Raw genomic sequence first — 18,002 nt, 5'->3', positions numbered from 1 at the left:
AGAGGCTCAAAGGCTCTGACACTGCCACAACCCTGAGTTACTGACAGAAACCGAGGCATAATGAACTAACGTCTTAAAAATGCACTTTCCCACCCTGACAGGCCCAATGTCTGAGTCCTGCAGAAATGGAAAAGAAAATATGATTATTTCCTCTGCAGACTTCACAAGATGGTGCTCCTGAGTGTTCCTCTTAGTGTTCCTCCTCAACCAGTAATTATTTACTCCAGTCCTGCCCCCAATGCACCAACACATAACAGTCAAGAACACGTAATAATCCAAACAGGATACAGCAGAGTATCTAAAACCAAACTCAACTCAACTGAGTTCACCTTTGCACAGAGAACAAGTGCCCTATAAACCAATTTGGTTTTTCCTCATGAACTCTTAGTAACAAAGGTAGATCTGAAAGGTGGTATTTTGGTGAAGTTTCTTTAGTTTGGTTTGTTGGGGAGGTGGGAGGAGTTGTCTGTATGTAAAAAAAAAAAAAAAAAAAGGTTTTATCTGTAGTTCTAGCAGTGATGCTGGGCTAAGAGTCTGCTACTTCAAGGTCACCTAATTTCAAGACCTCCTGAAGGAAGAAAGCTTTGGCAAAATGTTGAACATCTTTACATCAGCATGTTGCTTTCAACTCTATATAAATCAGACTTAGTAGGAGATGCTTCAAGAACCCCTTAGGACTTTATCATTAGTTTCAGCTCATTAGGAGAGGTACAATTGCCCAAGCACAGGCTAAAGATGTAAAAAACATGCTTAAGTTTTATGCATCACCCTGTAAAAGGACGCTGTACTTCACTGCACCCCAGTGATAACAATCTCGGGAGCTGCCTTGACAAAAGGCATCACTGGCCAAAACCTCTGCAGGCTACAGTGGATGAATGGGCAGGATTTGATCAACTGCAGCATCTGGAGCAAGTCTGAGTGCACAGTCAGCACCTGCACAGGTATAACAATTCCAACACCACAGAGATCACGTGTTCCAGTGACAAAAGGGCTCAGAACAGTCATGTGTGTTTGCACTGGACTCGTTCACAGCACAACACTGAGCAAGTTCTGGAAGCTGCAAGATCCTGAGAGCTTGGGAGCTGAGTGGTAGGCAGAATTCCACGGGCAGATGAAGGGGATAAGGCAGTGGCATTTTCACAAAGGAGACTGCTGGGATTGAGAAGGGGGCAAGAAACAGCAGCTGCCGCAGCCGCCTGCTGTCCCAGCAGAACTCCCAAGCTGTAAACGTTGGAATTCACCAGGGCATTGCCGGGGATGAGAATATTCAGTTGTTTCTGAATTTCCTTCAGGACCTGCAGCTGACTCTGCTGATTTAGAAGAAGCATATCCATATTTTCCCTCACTTTCTTCACTGTACAAAGAGAAGAGAATGTTAATGCTTGCTATGTCAATATACACTGCCATGGCCATTTAGAAACCTCTTCATACTTACATTCTTCAAAAACAAGCTTGGAGTGATCTCTCTCTGCACTACATCTTTGCTCTTCTTTATGATGCAGAGATGTAAATTCAGGTTGGTTTGCATCTAAAAGGGAGACAGTGGAAGTCAAGAGTTGCCAGGTCAGCATTTTAAGCATGGCAGCTCAGTAACAACCCCTCCTCTGACCCACATCTGAAACTTAAAGCTTCATTCAAGTCACATGTTGGTTCAAACTAAGCCAAACCAGACCAAAGATTATGCAGATACAGTCCCCTGAAACATTACAGACTTGGATTTTATCACAATCAAGATGCTCTTGATTGCCCCATACCTTTTTTTTTTGGGGGGGGGGGATGTAGGGAGAGGAGGAAGCAAAGCTGGAGCAAGGGATCTGTCAAGGAACAGGACAGTTGAGATTTAGTAAGATTGTGTTTGCACACTTTCTTTAGAAGCAGATATAGTGTTAGACTGATCTGATACTAACTACTGTCCAACTGCCAGGGCAAAAATGAGACTTTTTTTCTTATTCATTATAAAGTCTTACATCTAAAAATCTGTTAAAAGCCATCATGGAAAAAAAAGCATTGAGAGTGTAAGGTTTCACCTTTATGGCTCACTACTAGAAGTTACTAGGCTAACTCTCTGTATCTATGGAGTGAGAGGCCTCAAACTCTACCTTAGGAATTCTGCCATTTCACTATAAACTTTGTTAGTATTCAGTATAATGTCATCATTATTTCAGCTCTTCTGCTCAAAACCTTCTCCATAAGACAAACAAAAGCAAATAATAAAAATAAACCAAACCAAAACAAACAAAAAACCCAAACAAAAACCCCCAAAGAAAGAAAAACAAAAAACCAAAAACAAATGCAAAAAGGAAACAAGAGAAAAGCCTCACAAACAAAACACCTGCTTCTCATGTGGCCTCATGTCTTAATTTCCCTGAGTTTGATAATCTGGTGGTCAAGATCCTAACACCCAGAACAATTCCAGGGGTCTCTAGGCAAGATCCAAGATGAAAACTTCAAACATTTTTGACCAAGTATAACGGGACTGCCCACAGAAAAGTACAACAACAGGAAAAAAAAATCACAATGTTAGTTTTTATCCCAGAGTTTCTGGTCATTACAAGAACATGAAATTCTGCAAAGTCCAGAAAACCCCCTACTTGAGACAATGCCCTCATCTGTGCCAGGAACATTCTGGAGGGACAGTCAGCAGACACTTCCCACTGCAGACAAAAAAACCTACTCATTTAACATCCACAGATAACAAAAATTAGCTGCTAGAGATTAAGGTCCTGTTTCACAGTCCAAATCCCTTCCACATCCCTAATCTTAGCATTTTGTTGGCTAAGCACTTCTGAAGATCTTGGATGAGACACCAGGCAACACTATGGATGGGAAGTAGTGGGACCTGAGGGTTTTAAGAGTCCAAGGTCCCAGGCAGCCCCCCTGGCAAAACCTAAATTTCAACTTCGGCATTTTCAAGGCACTTCTCCAATTGACAGAGATAAATATAAAAGAAAGGAGGAAAAAAGTACCACCACCAGAGCCAACAAAACCAATCCCAACCCTCCCATCCACAGCAAGGAGGGAGACGTGCATAAGGCGTAAGTGGAGACCAAGAATATCTGATATATCCCCTGGGATTCCTTACCACTCGAAATAAAAGGCAACACGACAGCCCTCAGTTCAGTTACCTGCTGTGTGGGCACTGGGACCCTCTCTCAAATGTTGATGTTTGATGGAGTTTGGGCTCACAGAGAAGTTGTTCCCACCCTTGGGACGCCTGTAGGGCTTCTCACCCGTATGGACTCTCTGATGCTGCAGGAGACCTTTGTTGCCACTGAAGCTTTTTCTGCACACGGTGCAAGAGAAGGCTTTCTTTTTCAGATGGGTCTTGTGGTGAGTAACGAGGTTGGAGGCACAGCTGAAGGCTTTCTCACATTCCTTGCACTTGTAGGGCCTTTCTCCTGTATGGACTCTCTGGTGAACCACCAGGTTGGCCTTCCTGCTAAAGCTCTTCCCACATTCTGCACACACAAACCTTTTGTCTCTACTGTGCATTTGCAGATGGTTCAGGAGTCTGCTGTGCCCCTTGAAGCCCTTCCCACATTCTGGACACTTGAAGGAAGGGTTCTCTTCTGAGGGCAGTTTCTGACCATCAGTGCTGAGGACGAGTGTCATGGAGTCTCTTTTTTGGGGAGGGGGCTCATTACAGGCTGCCCCCCTCTCTGGACTGTGGGCTGCAGGTACCTGAGGCAGTTCCTCTTGCTGAAGGTCTTCAGGGATGCCTTCCTCTTCCTCAGTGTCCCTCAAAACAAAGCCCTCTGATGGAGGAAGAGAACAATTCAACACTCCTGTTTCCCTAAGGCAGATAAGCTGCTCCTTGTGAAATAACTGAATTTCTTAGGCCTGGTTTCATCTTGGCCTAGGACTACTCTTTCCCAAAGAGAAAGGGAAAGTTTGAACACATGAAGAAAAAGGGAGGTGGGAAGGTGGCAAAGGGAAGAACACAGAGGTAAGAAACCTACCCTTTCTCTCCCTTCCCCTCCCCATGTCCTTGTTGTTCTGCCCCTCAGGGAATTCCAAAAGGAATATGCTGAAACATCTCACCTATCACAAATATCTACTTTTAGCTATTTGTTCCTGCAGACTTTGCTCAAAAGCTTTCCAGCCTGCTAAATTAGTATGAACACTGTTTTAAAGGTGGGCATTTAGGTGGGGATCATTCAGCACCAAAGAGTCCACTGAACCTCAGTAGTCAAAACCAACAGGGAGCTTTAGGTTGTTTCTCACTTGTGTTAGTTCCTACTTACTGAAAAAAATTAAATCAGCTCTTTAAAGGTTGGCACACCAGGGTATTGCCCTAATTAGCACAAGAACAGTTGTAATTACTATAAAGTTACTGTTCATTCATGCATCACAAATCAAAGGACTCTTTATTGACAAAAAAATTAACTAATTCCCAATTAACTTACTATCTGTTTTCATCTCTGCTAGAGCACACCTACTTTCCTTGCAATGACAAGCTAAATAAACTACATTCCAAAGAAGCTCACCAGAAACATTCAAACAGAGCCTTTCTTTCCTAAAGAATCCAACCCATTTATTTCACAAATGAGTGGGAAGGATCACACACCCTGCAGTGACTTCTGGTTATCTTACTCTGCTGACTAGATCTTACATTTACATCAGTTCACCATTAACTAAATTATAAGGATCACCTGATGCAACTTAGCCAAGCTTGATTTTTGCTAACATCTTCAGATGTTTACAATTAATTCAAATAGAAAACGTAGTAATTCCCACTCTGATCTGGCATTTAAAATATTACTCAAACATTTAACACAGAAGGTTTGTTACTCCACTAAAAAAAAACCAAACCAAAACAAAACAACAAACCAAACCAGGGTTTCTACACTGAAGATGAAACTCTGCAGTGCAGTTTCAGTCCTACCTCTACAACACCAAGGAATAAAATTCTTAACTAATGCAGACTTGAAGGGGCAAAACGCTCTCTATCTACACGGCCACAACTCCCCAGATGTAAATAGTAGCCATAAAACAAACAAACCAACCTACTGAGGGAGAGAGGCCTATCCCTTACATTAAGGAATTACACCCAAGAGGCAGCTTTCTCCCAGAGGAATGAAGACAGGACCAGTCGTTCCTTACACTACAACCACGAGGCTGGTTATTCCCTAAGAGACCTGCAGAGACCCCAGGTCTCCAATAGTGAAATGGGAACCAAACAACCCTCCATTCCCATCCACAACCAGTGCTGGGGAGTCATGCACTCAGGAGGTGGACATGCAACTCCCTCAGACTCTCCTCACCCGTGGAAAAGCCTGGAAAAGAGATGTGTGATGCTTCCCTTCACTCCAAATGAACTGTCTTGCCTTGTTTTAAAAGGGGCACTAGAAACCCTCAGGAGAAAGAAACAAGGAATACCACTGGCAGCCTTGCCACAGCCTGGCACAGCATCCCATCCCAGCATTCCAAGGCAGAGCAGCCAGCTGGGAAGAAGGAATGCAATGTCTCTGGCACCACGTGGTGGAGCCCCACGCCTTCCTCTAGGATTGAAGGAGCAAAAGTTTACATCTCACCTGGATATCCTGCAGAATCATTGCTTTCAGGGCTCTGGAAAATAGAAAAGATGGACTCCATTGTTGGCTCCATCTGGAAGAGGAGAGGAGACGCGGAGTGTGAAACCTTTTCCAGGCTGATGGGAGAAGAGAGAGGGGGCAGACACCCTTTCAACACATTTTGGCAGTGCCCAGCCTCAAAGGGGCAAACCAGAACATGGGAACGAACACCTCTGGGCAGAGAGGGAAGGGAGCTCTCGGGAAAGACCTGGAGTTTGGTGAGCTGCAAACTTAATCCAGAGACCAGTATGATAAAAAGCACCCTCTTCCACGTTCAGTGTCCCTCGGAAACTCCCACTCACCTCTCAGCCTCCACACCGCCCCGCACCCTTTATCCGCCGGGAGCGGCTCCTTCCCGCCGGGGCCGCTCCGCCCCCTCCCCATCCCAGGGAGCTCCAGGACCCGCTCCCGACGGTGCCGGCCCATCCCTGCCCTCCCACCGGGGCTGTTCCAGGGCCTTGGCCTGCTGCTGGTTGTGCCCAGTGCCGGCGGCTCTTCCCGCCAATCCCAGCGCTCCCGCCCGGCCTGTGGGTCCCCCCCGGCCCGCGGGGAACGGGAGCACCGGGCGCTCCTCGGGATCGCCCTTCGGCACCGACACCGCCTGGGAATACGGTGGGAGCTTTTCCTTGGCTGCCCTGCGTGGTGCCCTCCCGTGACTTCGTGGTTCCATCCCCGCGGCTCTGTCCACGTTCCTCCCTGGGTTCTCCCGCACGGAGCGAATACAGAGCTCCGTGTCCCTGCTGGGGACGGACAGTGTTCTCCTGCAGAAGTGCTGGATTGTCTCCATGGGCTTTCGTGCCTGCTGGGTGCAGCTTGGCAAGTGGAATCACAGAGTGGGTCAGGTTGGAAGGGACCACAGTGGGTCATCTGGTCCCACCTCCCTGCTCCAGCAGGGTCATCCTGGAGCACATGGCACAGGGTTGTGTCTGGATGGTTCTGGAATATCTCCAGGGAGGGAGACTCCACACCCTCTCTGGGCAATCTGTTCAGTGCTCAATCACTGCACAGCAAAGTTCTTCCTCAGGTGGAACTTCCTGGGCATCAGTTCCTGCCCGTGGCCTCTTGTCCCATTGCTGGGCACCCCTGAGCAGAGCTTGGTCCATCCTGTGCCCCCTCCCTGCAGACACTGACACACATGGATGAGGTCCTTCTCCAGGCTGAACAGCCCCAGCTCCCTCAGCCTTTCCTCCCCAGGGAGATGCTCCAGTACCTGAATCATCTCCGCAGCCTCCACTGGACCTGCTCCAGGAGCTCCATGTCTCCATGTGTAAGAAAGGAAGGACAGCAAAGAGGAAGACCTGCCTTGTGGCAACAGAGAGAGAACATGCAGCAGCCACTGCTGCAGTGACAGGACCTGAAGTTCAAGAGCTCAGAAAGGACTGAGAGGCCCTTGGACATGGTGGTCATTCTTCCACATGGAGTTTCAGGAACTACCACCCAGCAGTGCCTCTCCCAAGCCACTGGGCTCCCTGGGCGGCTGCAGGAGCTGTGGGTGCGATTCAACAGTTTACAAAATCATGACACTGCAAATTATGTGGGTTAGATAAATAATTAAACTCATGTTAATTTACAGAACTCCTTGTGTGTATATGTAGTGTATCCTTGCTAACAAAAAAAAAAGGTTATTTCATGAAAAGATTATTCTTATTTTAAGCTTTCTGAATCTTCAGCAAACAATGAGAATCAATCTCTCCTTCAGAGAGGAAAGCCCTTTAAAGGTATGCCTACAAAATATGATTAACATTGCTTACTTAATTCAAATTTGCTCACTTGGTGATTTAGACTATGATTAAAATTCTTATAAATTATTTTGGTGTTAATTAAACTACTGTAAATTATTCACAGCAAGCCATCCCCCAGCCTTTTATTGCTGTTATCCTGATGACGCTCACCTCTGTGAGTATTATATTTCAAAGATTTAGTGATGTGTCCCTGGCCATCTTCCCAGCTTTTCCTTACCCAGGGAGTGACTGGATTCATTTCCATTTCCTTCAGCCGTGCCAGTCCTTGGAAGTATGTATTCTGAGCAACAGAAATAACAAATTCCCAAAGAGCTACAGGTCCTTTTTTGTTTTTCATATGCATTCCTTTTGTGCCTCCACCCTCTGTGAGGTCAAGGTTGTCCTGTCCTAGGATCAGCATCTTCTTTTGCATTCACATGTAAATATTAACCTAATCTTTCTTTCTCTGTACTCCTTACAGCTGCCTTACTGACAATTTTATCCCAGGTTCCATCTTCCCTACCTGTGATTATTTCCCAGGTCTCCAGATGGCAGAGAACAGGCTGAACACAATTGCTACCACATTTTCCCCATTTACCAGTTGCTCCTTAAGATTGATTTTTGAAGAGTTTAAGCTGAGCTTTCTCACAGCCCCTATGAAGGACTTCAGCAAAGGCTTTCTCCTCCTCCAGCTTACTATACCGGGAATGCTGTGGGTATGGAGTTCACTGGTCCTTCCTCTTGTTTTTCCATCTTGTGGGACACATCTTCCTAATTTGCAGAACTTAATTTCTCTCCTGCAGTGGCTAATTCTCTGATTACCTCAATGAAGCAGCATTTGGGTAAAAATTCTGACAGAGCCATTTAAAAAGGGCTCTGTCAGAAGACAATTCTGCATGGATGGTGGGGACAACAGAACTGTTTTCCCACCATATCAGGCCAGACAGAAAAGTTTTAAGTTTGTTCAGGGACCCCAAAGCACAAAAAAGACTTTGTTTCTTCGGCTTTGAATAACTGTGAAAAACATAAGCATTCAACTTTGATTATTTAAAAATTATAGTAATTTTTTAATGAATATTCAGGCCAGGATTTAAGCATACAGACACAAGTGCCAGTTCACGTTCAGCAAACCTTTGTATCCCAAGCTAAAAATAGGTGTGTCCCATTCTCTTGGTTGACTCAGTACTCTCAAATGATGTGACTCAGCTGTATGAAAGTCTCATGAAAGTTTATGTTTCTTTCTTACCTTTTGGTAAGTCCAAATTTTTAGTATCTTTTTTTTTGCCATGTGCTCTGAGTTTCATCAAAACAGCCACCATTCCTCATTTATAGAGCAGCTTGGGAACATGTCAGTTGTTGAAGTTTAGGGATTGCAGAATGGTTTGGGTTGGAGGGGACCTTCAAAGATCATCTAGTCCTGCCAGAGACAGTGACACCTTCCACTACTATGTGACCAGTGTTGGAATGGCACCTGGTCAGCCACCTGCTCCAGCCTCTCCTTGTTCCTTCCCAGTCCTGAATGGGGCATGGCACAGGGCAGGGCCCACACCGTGGGGCAGTAGGGACAGAGGGATCTGAACAGGCTGGATTGATGGGCTGAGGCCAGTGGTATGAGGTTCAACAAGGCCAAGTGTTGGGTCCTGCACTTCAGCCACAACAACCCCCTGCAGCTCCAGGCTGAGACAGAGGGTCTGGAAAGTGCCCATCAGAAAAGGCCCTGGGGGTGCTGGTGACAGCAGCTGGACATGAGCCCAGGTGTGCCCAGGGGGGCAAGAGGCCATTGGCACCTGGCTTGGATCAGCAATAGTGTGACAGCAGGACCAGGGCAGGGATCGTCCCCCTGTACTGGGCACTGGTGAGGCCACACCTCAAATCCCATGTCCAGTTCTGGGCCCCTTACTGCTGGAATGACATTGAGGGGCTGGAAGTGTCCAGAGAAGGGAACAGAGCTGGGGAAGGGTCTGGAGCACATGTCTGAGGAGGAGCTGATCAGAGAGCTGGGGGTATTTAGACTGGAGAGGAGGCTCGGGACGGACTTTATCACCCTCTAAAACTACCTGAAAGGAGGTTGTAGCCAGGTTCGGGGTCGGGCACTTCTCCCAGGCAGCCACAGACAGGACGACAGGAAAGGGCTTCAAGCTGCACCAGGGGAGGTTCAGGTTGGACATCAGGAAGAATTTCTTCATAGAAAGGGTGACCAGGCATTGGAAGGGGCTGCCCCGGGAGGTGGTGGAGTCACTGGCTGACAAGGTGGTGACCGGTTACAGGTTGCACTCGCTGATCTCAGAGGTCTTTTCCAACCTGACTGATTCCGTGATTCCATGACCGTAACTCAGTGACAGCGCCCCGGGCGGGGCCGGGACGGGGTCCGGGGTCGGAAGGGTTACACCGGGAGCCGCTGGAAGCGCCGGCGGGGCGGGACCCTGCGGGGCCACCTCCCACTCCCCGCTCCCGGAGCCCCCCCGTCGGGCTTAGCCCAGCCCGGCCCAGCTGGGTCCCAACCCGGCCCAGCCCAGCTTTCCCGGGCTGTGCTGTCCCGTCGGGCCGGGGCTGGGCTACGTAGCGGGTTTCCTGATGGAGGGGGCGGGATTCCCGATGGAGGGGGCGGGTCGGGAGGGCCGGCCGGGCGTGCGCCGCTGATCCGCGGCTTTCCCGCCCCGTCTCCTTCTGCCCGGCTCGGCCCGGCCCCTCGGGAGCGTGTGGGTGACACTGAGGGAGGATGGAGCCGGTCCCGACGCCGCCTCCGGTGCCCTGGAGCCGGGATGGGCCGGGTGGGAGGACGCAGCACCTGGCGGGGCCGGGGAGAGGAGCGGGAGCGGCCCCTGAGTGAACGTGTCAGTGTGTCTGGAGCATCCTTGTGTCCCGGCAGGTGATGGGAGCATGAGTGACAGTGAGGGGGATCTCCGGCGGGATGGGCTGGAGGCAGCCCAGCCCTGTGGGGACTTTTTCAAGAGGGCAGCTTCTCCTCCGGGCTGTGACGGGGACGTGTCCCTTCTCCCAGACACCGGGAGGGAGAAGGCTTCTCGCCGCGGTTTCCAGAGGCGCAAAGATGGTGTGGTGCAGCATCGGGCGCTCCTGGGGGAGAAGCCCTATATCTGCATCGAGTGCGGAAAGAGCTTCGGCCGCAGCTCCGACCTGACCCGCCACCAGCTCATCCACAGCGGGGAGAGGCCGCACGTGTGTCCCGACTGCGGCAGGAGCTTCGGCCGCCGCTCCCACCTCATCCAGCACCGGCGCGTCCACACGGGCGAGCGGCCGTACCCGTGCCGGCACTGCGGGAAGAGCTTCAGGCAGAGCGCCCAGCTGGCCCAGCACCAGCGCAGCCACACCGGCGAGAGGCCTCACGTCTGTGCCATGTGCGGCAGGAACTTCTACCAGAGCTCGGGGCTGCTCCGCCACGCCAGCTCCCACTCCGGAGAGAAGCCCCAGAGCTGCCCCCAGTGCGGGAAGGGCTTCGGCGACAGCTCCAACCTCACCGCCCACCAGCGGCTCCACACCGGAGAGAAGCCCTACAGGTGTGACGACTGCAGCAAGTGCTTCAGGAAGAGCTCCAAGCTGCTCATCCACTGGCGTGTCCCCACCGGGGAGAAGCCCTACCTGTGCCCGGACTGCGGGAAGGGTTTCAGCCAGCGCTTGCACCTTGTCCAGCACCATTGCACCCACACTGGGGAGAAGCCCTACAAGTGTGCCGAGTGTGGGACCAGCTTCGGTGACAACTCCACCCTCATCCGTCATCGTCGGACCCACAGTGGGGAGAAACCCTTCCAGTGCTCCGACTGTGACAAGAGCTTCACTCGCCACTACTACCTACTGTCCCACCAGCAGGGGCACGCGTGGTAGGCAGCATCCCTAGGTGTGCTCTGGGTGTCATCCAAGGTCATCCCGGTCCAGGCCTGTCCAAAATGTGCCTGAGGTACAAGGGGGTGGACAAGGGTGTCACTACACCAGATACAGATGGACAAAGTGATGCCTTTGGCCCACGTTGCCCTTTTCAGTCACCTCCTCCCAGCGCACCCTAGGCATGGACAGAAAGAGTGCAGAGGTTGCAGTGGGTAGTTCTGCATCCCAAGGCTGCATCCTCCTCTTTCCCTGGTACTAGAATCAGATGCCACCTGCCACGTGGCCAAGGTGCAGATGTTTTGTCACACCTCTGGGTGTCTGCCCCTTCACAACAGCTCTCAGAGCATTTATTTTCCTTCCTACGTGCTTTGTGAAGTGCTGTGTGTACTTAGCAGTGCTCTATAAATTAAAAGGGTTGACATGCATTTATTTCTGAGGTCTTTATTAACTTATTCTAAACTATGCCAAATCACAGTGGCCTTAGGGTTCCCAGCTGTTCACTAGCAGCTAGGATTGGACTGCTCACCAGTGTAAGCACATTACTAGAGTTCCTTTCCACATCCATTGTTGGTTTTCCCTGTTCAGTGTCACTTGGCTGAAATAATTCATTTCCCCTGGCCTGGCTGCCCTTTACTGTTTGTGCTCATGTAGCTTGAGAGGAGAATCTGGGTACCAACTCTGCTTTTGCTGCTGCAGAAGCTACAGGGTATGTTCCTCTTCTTCCAGGGATTTAATCACTTTGCGGGCACTGACGAGCCAAATTCAGAAGGTACTGGGAATGTGCAAAAAGGCAAGAACCAGAAGGCTCCCTCTCACAGCAGCCAGCTTGCTGACTTCTCTACCAGCCCTCTGCTCCCCCAGGGTCATAGTGGGAAGCTACTGGAAAATGCAAATTAGCTGCTGTAATTCCAGCAGACCATCCCTAGCACACCCCATCCCACACTTGTGGGCACCAACTGGTGCCCAGATGCTCCCACCAGCTGTGGGAGCTGTGTAGAATACTGTAAATTCCTGGTGTGCTTAAAAACTGCAGTGAGACTGTGGCACTTCGGAAATACCTAAGGTAGACAAATGAATGAATGACGTCTCTGAAATAAAATCACCTTGGTGTTCTTTGTTACCTCATCTCTCTCCCTCTCTCCTTTCCTTCCCTCCCTTTTGTCTTTCCCTTCCCTTCCTTCCCCTCCTTTCCTTTCTCTCTGTCTCCCTAGAGTGACCTCCTGGGCATTAATTTCTTGTCCCAAGAATGTGGAGTTTGAGGGATATTCTTAGAATTAGTCTTTATTTTCTAACATTTCTGCAAGAATCTGAAAAGCCAGAGGAGGGCACTCCTTGCTCACCGTTCCTTTATGAGAGAAAGTGGTTTGTCTTTTTTACTCTGCAGTGACAAACCATCCTAGTGGTACCTGAGCCTGGTTCTAGCAGAGCTGCAGCTGTTCTGAGGAGATTATTTTCCCAGTTCTTCCACCTGAGTTATACGGGATCCAGTTTTCCAGTCCCCTGCTGAAAAAAATACATGTAACAGTGATCACTGAAATACAGCTGCTTTTACTCTTGAATTCTTCTTTGCTTCATTGTTTGTGGCTGGGAAAACAGATTTCTTTTGATCTTGGAAAAGAGGTGTGTTTTTTCTGTGTTTAATAAATTTTAATAAGTATTTTATGTGTTATCTCTAACACATTTTTTGAGATACATCAAACAAACAAAAGTGTCCCTGCATGCACAGGAGACTCTTTTTTCTGGCTGTGCTTTCCCTTTACCCCAACAACACTGGTCTGACTAGCCAGACACACAACAGGAGGAGCCTCCATCTCTGAAAAAAAGAGGAAATACAGGAAATTTCAGGAAACAGAGCAAAGGGAGGCTAGAAGAGGCATTGCTGGAGTACTTTGCTTTGCTGCTTACAATTTTGTGTCCCAGGCTCTGCAGGGCCTTTACCCTTTCCATGCCAACCCTGATGAAAGTATCTGTTGATTAAAGCAGGACATACCAGGTCCAAACATCCTCATGGATGCAAAGATGTGCAAACTCATGTGTTTCCTTGTTTCCAAGGGACTTGTCCAAACAGCCATAGGGACAGGCTGTTCAAAATAACTCTGCCACCACAGCAAACCCTGTGGTGGACTTAGCTGGACTTACTTTGTTTTGCTTTCCAGAGTTCTTGCAATTGCTCTGCTGCTGGTCATGTGCTGCTTTGGGCATTGCCTGCTGTGTCTTTCCCTCAAGCTGACCTTTCCCACAGCCTGTTGAGCTCTGCCTGGCCCTGGTTCAGGTGTTTGTGCCCTCCCATCTTTAAGCACAGAACCACAGAGGAGGCTTCTCTGTGTCGCTCCCTGTTCTGTCAGAGTTTCCCCTCACAAAAGAGCAGCCTCACCTTGCTTACCCCAAATCACCTCAAAGGATGCAGAACTCTGCCTTTACAGATGGCAGAGCTTTGGACAGGCCTATGTTATGTCCTTGGACTCTCCTTTTCCCAGCCTTAGCAGATCTTTCCTAGTACAGGGACTGAGAAGTTTCTTCCCACAGCTCTGCACATGGCTGTTGTGCTTAAGAAGATGCCTCTTTGCTGGTCAACTGCTTTCTTTTCTTGCCTGATTTCTTTAACAGATGACTTTTGATTTCTCTCCACCTTCAGGCAGGCAGAAATACCAAGTGAAACAGGAAAAACAGAATTTATGTTTAGTGTGCATTAGAGAGATTGCAGGCATCTTCCTAGTTCACTGGACAGATGATCAAACCTTTATGTGAACCTAGGGTCAAAAGGGAACCACAAGATGCTTTATTGAAAATAATTTTAACAATTATTACAAGAAGGGAAGCAGAAATGGGAATGCAGGGGGCAGGGGGTAGAACAGAACAATTCCCTCTGTGTCTAGATAGAGAATTAAAATCACTGAACACAAGTCCTCATATTCTTAGAGAAGTGAAAGAAGTTGGAAAAACATGATGGTGTTTTTTCTGGACCCTTAAATCTAAGGAATTACCTGGCATGGTCAGGCCTGTTCGGAGCACAAGGCTTGGTGTGAAAGCATTCAGGGTTTGCCTTAGGGCAGCCACATCCTGCCTGAGCTTCAGGCCCTTGCTTTCATTTGGCAAACATGGGATGTAGCTGCTCGTGTTAATGTGACTGTGGGTTTCACCTGCACCTTCCATCTCACTGTGTACAGAGCCACTGATGCATGTGGAGAAAAAGTGAATTCCTTTCTCAGTGAGTTTAACCCAAGAAGATCCTGAAATTCCTCAGGCTCTGAGTCTCTTGATGCTTCACCTTCTTTGCCATCAGTGCTCAAGCCAGCCATTTCCCAGCAGGGGCATTCCTAGGGAGAGAAGCAGTGAAGTGCCAAGTCAGAAGTAGGAGGGGGAGAAAAAGGAAATGACTGGTATTTAAAAATAGTCAGCCCAGGAGGCATGAACCATGAACTGAAGAGAGATGCCAGAAGAAACCCAGACATGGCTTGGAATGCAAGAGAGAATGAATAATACAGATGCTTCCCTCCGTGCCTGTGAGTGGGTGAAAATGATGTCACTGCTGCTGTGATCATGTAGGTCAGTGCTGGTGCATCACAGCCCTGGCAGTGCTTCTGTAGAGCAGAGAAGAAAAGGAATTCTTCTGGAATACATCCACAAATTGTTACTTCACTCTGTACCACAGAGCTATTGGATTCATGTCTGTGAAGAAGGATCTTCTATTCCCTTTCTTGGTGCTAGCACAGCCCCCATATCTGCAGTACTCTGACAGCACTTGAAAATCATGGTAGCTTTCTCCCTAATCCAGAGAATAAAGAACATCCATCAGCTGAACAGAGCACACTGCTGTTAACTTTTGTTCCAAAGGCATCAGGTGAAGAAGATCTGCTAAGTAAAGCTTGTGTGAAGATGTTTTGTGCTGGCATCTGTGCACAGTGAGGTTTGCTCTCTTGTCCCTCATGAACATGGGCAAAGGATTCCTGCCTCCTCATTCCCAAGGGTCCCAAGGCTAAAAAGTTCCCATTCCCTGTCTTGAACAGGTATCTCCGAGGCTGGGCTTTCATGACATCCAGCAGTTGCAAACAGCCCTTACTGACTTGTGACAGCAGATTACATGGGATGGGTAAGGCTCCTGCCATCCCCAGCCACCCGCTGGGTTATTTTTAAGTTGGATTGCTTCCCTGTTCCAATGCTCAGCACAGCTCCACAAACAGCAGGGTTGGCACAAGAGTGGGAAAACTGCAGTCTGGGGTGGGTTGTGTTGCTACCACATCATCAAACAGCAGGCTGAGGGGAGCAGCAGCAAGCTAAGAGAAAGTAGAACAAGGGCATTAAGCAGAAATTACCTTTTTTTGCACATATTTCCAGGGGAGATCCAGCTTTTGAAGCTTTTCCAAGCATACGTCACACAGGTGGAATCAGTGCCCATCTCTTAAGTGCCTTTGAGGAGTGTACTGCTGTGCTCATCCCACTGAAGCTCTGCTTCCACCTGCTTTTCTTTCAGAAGCAGCATGAGTGTCCCTCATCCCCTCTTCCACGTGTCCCAGTGCTCACTTCCCCCCTGTGCTCTGCCTGCTGTGGGCGCAACTCCAGCCTGAGGCAGATGGGGAAGTTTCAGTGGCTGAAGAGTAACAGTTCTCCAGTCTACCCTTGGCTGGTTTTAGCTGGGTCAGTTCCTGATCCAATCCACTGCAGACACACACCAACAGCTGTGTCAGTGTGACAGGAGGAAAAGGAGGGAAGTGGAGGAGAGGCTTAGATGAGTTTAATCATCACTGGTACCAAATGGGAAAGCACAATCATGAGGGATTGCTTTAAATGCCTGGCAGCTGTTGTTTAAACTTCTCTGCAGCCACCTCTCCTACTACTTATGCAAGAAACAAGGCCTAGAAAACTTCACAAGAAAGGAAATGCTGTTGTGTCTGGTTTAGCTGCACCTTTCTGCAGGAATCAGGGGAAGCCAAACACAGGGAGCCTGAACAAGTCTGCTGGCAGGTAAAGCAGCAAGGGTTTCTCTCAGCTTGCCGACCTGTTGCAGCTTTGCCAGCCTGTACACTGAAAGGTCAAGTCCTGCAGAGATCAAAGTTTGCCAGGACAACAGCCAGGAGCAGCCAGAAGTGTGCAAAATGTGCTTAGAAAATGCTCTGGAGATGATGTGCTGGCCTTTTAAAGCAACACACGGCTTGCTTAGAAATGCTAAGAATTGTGGCAGAAGAACCAAGGGGCACCTTCTCTGCTCTGCTAAACAGTGGTGTGGTCACATTTGTACCCTGGGATTCAGGGTAGCCCTGACTGCTTCAGCCTCTCTTCCTGCTCCTTTCATCCCTCTAGTATACACTTGCAGGTTGGGTAAACCAAGAAAAGTCAAAACCAAGTTGTAGCAGCTTGGCTTTGTCTCATGGGCTGCTGCTCTGGCATGAAAGTTTTCTTGGCACAAATGGTTTGATTTAACACGGATAGACTTGGGTTTTCATTGTCTTCTTCCCTTTTGAGCCTTTTGCTGCTGGGATGCTCCCTCCTACTTTCTCTTGTCCGTCCCCAGTGGTGTGTTCCACAGGCAGCACAAGGGAGGGGATGGGGAGTCAGGAGTGATTTCCTCCTGTGCCCTCAGAGACTCCTACCCTGAACTTGTCTTTGCCCTCTGTGGGAAAAGTATCTTTGCGTTGTATCTCTTTGCATTGAGTAGCAGGTTAAAACCAGCTGGTGCCTCCTCCAGCACCCAGAAGTGGGGGCTTTATTATGAGCAGGAAGGTCCTGTGTCTGGATGTGTGCCCCTTGCAGCCTCCTGCCCCAGACAAAGAGCAGGCAGCAGAGATTTCAGAATGTGGGTACGCCTCAATCCAAAGCATAAACTGAAATGACTGGAAGATGCTACTTCTGTGCTACTTAATGATACACATAAAAAAAAAAAGAGCTTAAATTCCAGTTAGTCACCCTCTGCTGACACATTATATAATGGTGAACTATTGTGCCTGAGACACATGCTAAATACTGATCACTAACAAAAGACAGGTAGTAATTCTAATGCATAATTTAAAGATGGAAAGTATAACTAACAATCTGCAGATTTATTCAGAAGCAGCCAATCCATTTGGTCAATTAAAATCACTTACTGAGGTATATGACACACTCGTTCCATAGGGTGCCCAAGCAAGTGCTGCTGTAGTCAAGGAATGGTGGGGACAATTATTGCTCCATCCAAAGGCAGAAGTACAGAAAATATTTATAGAATCATAGAATGGTCTGAGTTGGATGGGACATTAAAGATCATCCAGTTCCAACCCCCTGCCATGGGCAGGGACACCTTCCACTATCCCAGGTTGCTCAGAGCCCCATCCAACCTGGCCTTGGACACTTCCAAGGATGGAGCAGCCACAGCTTCTCTGGGCAACCTGTGCCAGGGCCTCCCCACCCTCAGAGGGAAGAACTTCTTCCCAATATCCAATCTAAACCTCCTCTCTGTCAGTTTGAAGCCATTCCCCCTTATCCTGTCACTCCAGGCCCTTGGAAATAGTCTCTTTCCATCTTCCTTGTGGGCTCCCTTCGGGTCCTGGAAGGCCACAATTAGGTCACCCCAAAGCTTCTCTTCTCCAGGCTGAACAATCCCAACTCTCTCAGCCTTTCCTCACAGCAGAGCTGCTCCATCCCCCTGATCACCTTGGTGTCCCTTCTCTGGACTCACTCCAACAGCTCCATGTCCTTGCTGTGCTGGGCCCCCACAGCTGGAGGCAGCACTGCAGGGAGGTCTCACCAGAGTGGAGTGGAAGGTCATGAGAAGATTATGAGGAATACTGGCATGTTATCCCTTTAGAAATGCAGCCTTGGGAGAGTGGTCTGGCACTAAGCACAGGAGTAGCTGAGAGTGCAAGAATGCTACTCTTTCCCCGGGGACTTGCTGCTG

The 18,002-nt window shown here is 48.8% G+C and overlaps 2 protein-coding genes across 2 annotated transcripts; one reads left to right on the top strand and one right to left on the bottom strand.

The window, feature by feature from the left end:
- Positions 1-474: 474 nt before the first annotated feature.
- LOC116787742 (zinc finger protein 664-like) lies at positions 475-9,688 on the bottom strand. The gene is made up of 5 exons (XM_032689593.1): positions 9,596-9,688; positions 5,535-5,607; positions 3,126-3,755; positions 1,436-1,528; positions 475-1,354 (listed from the first exon to the last, which is right to left on the bottom strand). The coding sequence occupies exons 2-5, from the start codon at positions 5,605-5,607 to the stop codon at positions 1,002-1,004; spliced, it is 1,149 nt and encodes a 382-aa protein (XP_032545484.1). The 5' UTR covers positions 9,596-9,688; the 3' UTR covers positions 475-1,001.
- Positions 9,689-9,983: 295 nt separating this feature from the next.
- On the top strand, positions 9,984-12,246 carry LOC116787065 (zinc finger protein 239-like). Its single transcript, XM_032688315.1, has one exon. The coding sequence runs from the start codon at positions 10,175-10,177 to the stop codon at positions 11,132-11,134; it is 960 nt and encodes a 319-aa protein (XP_032544206.1). The 5' UTR covers positions 9,984-10,174; the 3' UTR covers positions 11,135-12,246.
- The last annotated feature ends 5,756 nt before the right edge of the window (positions 12,247-18,002 follow it).

This window comes from Chiroxiphia lanceolata, chromosome 5 (assembly GCF_009829145.1).
Source record: "Chiroxiphia lanceolata isolate bChiLan1 chromosome 5, bChiLan1.pri, whole genome shotgun sequence".
Lineage (NCBI taxonomy): Eukaryota > Metazoa > Chordata > Aves > Passeriformes > Pipridae > Chiroxiphia > Chiroxiphia lanceolata.
This window is presented reverse-complemented; position numbering and strand designations above follow the sequence as displayed.

Coding starts and splice junctions, on each gene's coding strand:
- LOC116787065 (XM_032688315.1), top strand. CDS start 10,175: ATGAGTGACAGTGAGGGGGATCTCCGGCGGGATGGGCTGGAGGCAGCC.
- LOC116787742 (XM_032689593.1), bottom strand. CDS start 5,607: ATGGAGCCAACAATGGAGTCCATCTTTTCTATTTTCCAGAGCCCTGAA. Junction 3,756..5,534: donor TGATTCTGCAGGATATCCAG/GTGAGATGTAAA, acceptor TTCCTCCATCAG/AGGGCTTTGTTTTGAGGGAC. Junction 1,355..1,435: donor CAAGCTTGTTTTTGAAGAAT/GTAAGTATGAAG, acceptor CTCTTTGTACAG/TGAAGAAAGTGAGGGAAAAT.